The sequence below is a fragment of the Galeopterus variegatus genome, unplaced genomic scaffold (assembly GCF_000696425.1).
Source record: "Galeopterus variegatus unplaced genomic scaffold, G_variegatus-3.0.2 Scaffold5098, whole genome shotgun sequence".
Taxonomy (NCBI): Eukaryota; Metazoa; Chordata; class Mammalia; order Dermoptera; family Cynocephalidae; genus Galeopterus; species Galeopterus variegatus.
In genome coordinates this window covers 157850-164329 of record NW_007731209.1, presented here as the reverse complement: position 1 = coordinate 164329, position 6480 = coordinate 157850, and the positions used below count along the sequence as shown (strand labels likewise).

The following is a 6480-nucleotide window of genomic DNA, read 5'->3' as shown; positions in this document are numbered from 1 at the left end:
TTTTCAGTTCCAAATTCTAGGACAAAGTCTGACTTGCTTTTTGTTCTTCCTCTCATGCATGCTGGTTAATTTGGACATAGGACACTTGTGAGCTTTTTGATAAAACCTAATATAATTCAGTTTATCGCCTTACTCTGTGATTCTAAATGGTTTTAAAACTATTTTTTTAAAAAAAATAAAATGAAAGAGAAGTAAAAGAACTTCTGATATTTTAATTGTTTATGTCAACTTGATGGTCTACTGATATATGGGAATTTCTGTTTTTAAATATTTGGTGGCATTAGAGGAATTACCTGAGTTTACTCTGCACCGTGCTTGTTGGTTTTTGTATTGATTGCTATTAGTTAATTTGACCTGCAGTAATGCTTTCCATAATCTGCTGGGCTTCAGTCAGGTTTTGATAATTAGGGATACGTACAGAGCAAGACTGGATGTTGACTTGTGTTCTCCACTCTGTTTCTTGCCTTCATCAGCCTAATCTGGATAATTAGCCCTAAGTACATTTCTCTTGGCAGATTCAGGAATTTGGAGGTCTACTGAAAGAGTCATGAAAGCTTGGTGTTAGGGTGTGTATGTAGTTTTGCATTATTCCACACCAGGAAATTTGGTTGAAGTGAAAGAAAAATCTCAGGCTGGAAGGACGATGAGTTAAGTCTCAAATCTGTCACTCACTAGCCCCTCAGTGTTCTGAACTGGAAAATGATAGCGTAATCCCTGCCTTTCCCTGACTCTTAGGCAAAGATAAAGGTGAAAGAGACAGAAAAGCCGATGTACAAACTTTCTTTTGTGACAGAAGATCATGTACACTTCTTCCTACAGTTTAGAAATGACCTACCACACCTGAAGCCATCAGGTGCAGAAGATCCATCTGATCTGACTCAACCTTTGGATCACTCACCGGGGAATTTCCCACTTTGTGTCTTTAAACCAGGAACCCAGCAGTGGAACTTTGTGGTGAGTTGTCCTTTCTTCCTTCTGAAGCTCTATGCTCCTGTGTTGGTTAGGGACTGTGTTTAACAATTTATTCAAGACATATTTATCAAGTGCCAACTGTATGTTTGTTGGTTGGGGATGACAGAGTGGCAAACAAAACAAATGCAGTGTGTACCCTTGTGGAGAGAGCAGCATCATGGGAGAATGGCAGTGCAAGGGCTCTGAGGCCAGAATGAGTCTGATGCATGAACAGCTGGGCATCTGGAGTGCAAATGGAGGGGAGGTGAATGCAGCAGCTCATTCAGGAACTTGTGGGCTGGATTACAATATTGATTTTAAATTTTAAGACCAATGGCCAGCCAGTGGTGGCAGATTTTAGGTAGGAGAGTGATAAGATAAAATTTGCTTTTTGATAAAATCATCCCAAGTTCTGAGTGAAGATGGAGGCAGGTGTGGGGGCAAGGAGAATCAGGAGGCCATCATGTAGACCAGATGAATGGCAATGGTGGCCTGCAACAGGGCACTAGTGGAAGTAGAGGTCCTGGGAGAGGTCGGAGATGTATCTGGGCGGGCAGTTGGACCTGCCAACCAGCACAATGCACTGGGCTGAGGGGAGCGAGAAGGGGTGATGAACATGATCTTCAGGGCTGCATGGTGGAGGTGAGTGCCATTTCCTAAGATGAGAAATTCTGAAGGAGAATCAGAAGTGTGGGGAGAATTCAGATTTGCTTCTGTGCTGAAACCCAATTTTGAGTTTGAGTTACCTAAACAGAGGGGAAACTCAGCAGTTAGATGGCCACATCCAGAGTTCAGGAGAGACATCTGGGCTGGCCTGTGCTCTTTGTGCAATGTTTGGTTTGAGGCTTCCTGTGCGGAGGCGTGATCTGAACACAGAGCAGTAGTTCACACAATGTGATAACAAGATGGTTTTAGGTGGTAAGAATTATCTCTGCTTCTTGCTACCAAAGATTTTTACCCTGAAAATGGCTGGCCAGGTGCTGGTTGCTATGGCGGATCCATTTACATTTTGATCATGAAGCAGAAGGTGAACCAGCTGAACATTTGGTGCTCTTGACTGGGCTTGGCATTTGGGGTCACTTCTGATAGAAACAAATGAGTCTGAGTTTCTGATTCCAGTGAACATGGTAGTAGGGTTAGTGGTGATTATGATAGTGATGATGGTGGTGGTGGTGATGATGATGATGGTGATGATGATGGTGGTGATGGTGATGATGATGATGGTGATGGTGATGATGATGGTGATGATGATGGTGATGGTGATGATGGTGATGGTGATGATGATGGTGATGATGGTGATGATGATGATGGTGATGGTGAAGATGGTGATGATGATGATGGTGATGGTGATGATGGTGATGGTGATGATGGTGATGATGGTGATGGTGATGATGGTGATGGTGAAGATGGTGATGGTGAAGATGGTGATGATGATGATGGTGATGGTGATGATGGTGATGGTGATGATGGTGATGGTGATGATGGTGATGGTGATGATGGTGATGGTGATGGTGACGATGATGATGGTGATGGTGATGATGATGATGGTGATGATGATGGTGATGATGGTGATGGTGATGGTGATGGTGATGATGGTGATGGCGATGGTGACAATGGTGGTGAGGACATGGTGGTGGGGGTAGGAATGGGCCCAGCCAATACATGTTCAGTAAATTTAAATTTACACCTAATCCTTTGATTTCTATTTTACATGTTCATATTCCCTGGAAAGAGGCAAAAAGGGCTTGTATGAGTGTACTTCAAAAAGTTCATAGAAAAATAGAATGAAAAGATAGTACAAATCTTTCCATGAACTTTTTGAAGTACCCTCATCTGTGAAGCTCTCAGCTTTTTCATATGTAGGATATGTACTTGGTAACCATCTGTTTCCCATCACAATATAGCCACAAACCATTTAATGAGTAAAGGCAGTGTCCTTGGAGGTGGGGATACTCCTGAACATATTCCAAAATCTTTTAATTTTCATTATTACCATATAATTCTTCAATAGATTTAATTTATAGTAAGAAGATGTTTACTTGCATGCCCTAAAAGGACAAATTTTATTAACTGAGGGATGTGGGTTATTATTTGTGTGGGGGGGTGTTTTTTTGTTTGTTCGTTTGTTTTTGTTTTTTTGAGTGCATTTCTTATACATGGCCTATGGGATGCAGAAGTTACTGTGTTCTCTTAGGGAACATAGTGGATTATTTCAAGGGCTTATTACTTTTTGACTTTAAAAATATGGTACTTCTAGGATTGAAAGCTACAGCATGCAGTAATATGCGTGTGTGTGAATCTTTCCTATATTTGGAATGGTCTGATTTTTTTTTGATAGATTGGTGGCTGCTTGGAATTGGAGATGCATCATTAAGTTATTGCATTTAAATTTAGCTCTTGTTCTCACTTTGGAAGGAAATTGAATGTTTGAATTATTTTGCCATGAAGGAAATGCAATTAGAAAATAGATTCTCGTGACTTTTCAATACAGGAGGTCTAGCCAGTGACCCTCAGAGGAGGCTGCACATTGACTCAGAGGAAAAGCTCTCTGACAGTACCTTCCGTATGGAGGAAGTTGAAACTACCTTAAACACACTTTAATGATTACTAAATTCTAAACTCTCCAATGGCAGCATTTTATGTATAAATCTGTAATGGCCATTATTATGAATATTAAATGTTTATTCATAGGCCTGAGTTGGATAACTTACGTCATCAACAACACATTCACAGAGATTGTGTATATGTGTGAGCAGCTTTAAAATCATTTTACCTTGTCAGTTTTCAAGGGCCATAGATGCTCATTGAAAAAAATCACATCTTACAGACATATATAAAGTAAAATGCTAAAGTTCCCCTGTGCATCTTTCCCCAGGGAAGTGAGATGAGGAAGGGCAGCATGTCCATAAAGGGTATGTGTTATCAAGCCGGTGGCCACAGTAGGTGTCAGGGGCTCATCCCTGTGGAGGAACCGTGAGGGACTTGGTGGAGCACACCACGGAGCTATTCCATTTGAGGGATGAGGGAACTGGGATATTTATTCAGGAGCATCCTGTCCACCTGGTTGAGGTGACCTTCCAGGTGCATGCACAGCCTGGCACATCTTGCTTGCCCTGCTCATGGGTGGGGATGGGCCTGGCCAGGCTAAGCCCAGAGGCACAGAAACACAGGTGATGGTGGTAAACAGTTTGATGTGTGTGGAGTTGAATACAAAGGAAATATGGGTGGCCTCCTTACATCCCGCTGACAGCGCTTTCTCCTGTTTATTAACAAGTTTATTATATATAGATACACACACATACAATAACTAGTTAACTAGCCATTCTCCTAACTATGTTTAACTATTACTACCAGAGCTGCTGCAGTGAGCATCTTTGTCCAGGCTTACCTGGGTACACATTACTCTAGAACATGTGCAGATTTGCCTATATTTGTATAAGCATTGAAATACATAGAAAAATTAAATTTAAAAAACAGGAATATGTGTGTAGGTTCACCATAATCTGCTTTTAAAATTCAGTGATCCACCATGGAACTAACATTGCATAGCATTCAACCTGTCTCTCAGTTTTGTATTTTCCATATTTCTGTGTGTACATAGTCTGAAAACCTGACTTTGTGCATGACAGGTGCTTGGTAAATATTTATTGAGAAGAGGAAATGGCCCCACCAGTCTCTTGGAGCTTTGGCCCCCAGCATCTGTTCTTTCATTTCCCTTGTTAGATAAGTCATATTGTTTCTGCTTCCCGGGCATAGTAGGCAGGACTATTTACTCAATGCCATGAGTTCTGGAACAGATTATATTTAAGCATTAAGCAGCATCGGAGAGAGAGAAATTCTGTCTTCTCTACCTCTGTAGAGAATTTTGTGATGATCAGCCTGGGGAAGACATTGCCTAAACCCACCTACCAACCTAATATCTTCTAGTATGTTCTATAGGTAACCAAATAGACAAAAATAATCAGCAAAAGCCAGCCACTGTCATGTATTTATTGGAAATAAATAAAATTATTTATTAGAAAAATTATAACTGGCACATTAACCCATGGTTTTGTGGTAGTCATATAAAGTTTCCTTTTCAATATGTTTATGTATGTAAAACACACGGTATTGTTTTAAAAAAAAGGCTCAGCTAATAGTTGGCACACAGAGATGGTAAAGCGTGTGCTGTTTGGCGAAACCCAGTTACCTACAACCTCAGAGAGGCAAACTTGTGAAAGCGTCACAGGTGCTCTCGCGAGCTGCAGGTGGTTCCTGTGATCCAGGACCACAGTTAAGGTGGCACCAGACGCTGCCACCCTGCAGGTTCCTGGGGCTCATTTGTGGTCAGGACACCAGGCCTATCTGTCTCAGCGTAATGGTATTTGTTCGGAAATGTCTATTTAAAAGGGCTCTTAACATTATTACTTTTCACTACTAAAGCAATTATGTATTTGAAATTCCATTTTGTTTGTTTCTTTTCTTTTCTTTTCCTTTATTTCCTTTTCCTTTCTTTTCTTTTCCCTCCCTCTTTCTTTCTTTCTTTCTTTCTTTCTTTCTTTCTTTCTTTCTTTTTCTTTCTTTCTTTCTGTCTTCTCTCTCTCTCTCTCTTTTAGGTAAACAAGTCAAATGGAAGGGGCTCTGTTGATACTGAAGTCTTAATGCCAATTCCCGTCAGATGATGCATTAGTGCCGTCCTAGGCTTTTAGGGAAATGTGGGTGACGCTGCATGCCGTCCCCATTCCCTGGCCTGGCTCAGCGGTGGCTCCATGCTTGCAGTCAAAAGCAAAAGAGAGTGCAAATGTATTTGGCAAGGGCTTTGGAAATAGCCAGGAAACTGTCACACTTTCAGCTGTGGCACCGTAGGTCTTGATATCGTCGGTTTCACTCTTGTCTCTTGGCACACCCAGACCATGGAGCTTAGTTTGCTTGCTCCTTTTGTTCTTCAGAATAGAGAAGTGCAGCTGCTGATGTAGCTGTGTGCTCAGAAAGGTCTTTGGGGCCTGCTGTGCCCTGTGGTATTATGTTTGTTAGGGGTCTTTAGCTTTCAGATGACAGAAAACCAGCTTAAACAAGCTTAAGCAAAACCAGAAGTTAATTGACTGGTGTAGCTGAAGAAAAAGTAGATCTTCTGGCTTCAGGAATGGCATGATACAGGAGCTCAAACAATGTTTTGGCAAATCTCTGTCCTTTTTGTCTATGTTGGTTTCAGTTTTAATCAGAGCCCCTTAATCATGCGTTTAGAGTTCACAGGCCTGGTGCTATTTCCACACTATTTCAAGACATCTACATTTAGGCTCAAAAAGGCAGCAGAGCTTTGTATAATCACTGCTTTATACTTTCATCCACGCGAAGGACCCACCCAAAGTCCACCCCTTAACACTCATCTTTGAGAAGACCTATCTCCTGAAGCCTCATGCTCAAGATCAAGAGTTTTCAAGCTCATGTAAGGTTATTCCCATGTAAGAATAACCATGTTCCCAAGGGGACGTTCTAAAAATGAACTTGTCCTTCACTGTGAGATGACCTCTGCATCCTTACAGAGGCGTG

General features: G+C 41.5%; 1 protein-coding gene across 1 annotated transcript in view; it reads left to right on the top strand.

Moving 5' to 3' along the window:
- Positions 1-735: 735 nt before the first annotated feature.
- Positions 736-6480, top strand: part of LOC103604350 — a gene marked incomplete at its 5' end in the record, with an annotated part of 155097 nt that continues 149352 nt past the window's right edge. The window contains one exon of the mRNA XM_008588909.1: positions 736-954. Coding sequence (XP_008587131.1) covers positions 736-954 — 219 coding nt within the window. The remainder of the gene's footprint in view (positions 955-6480) is intronic.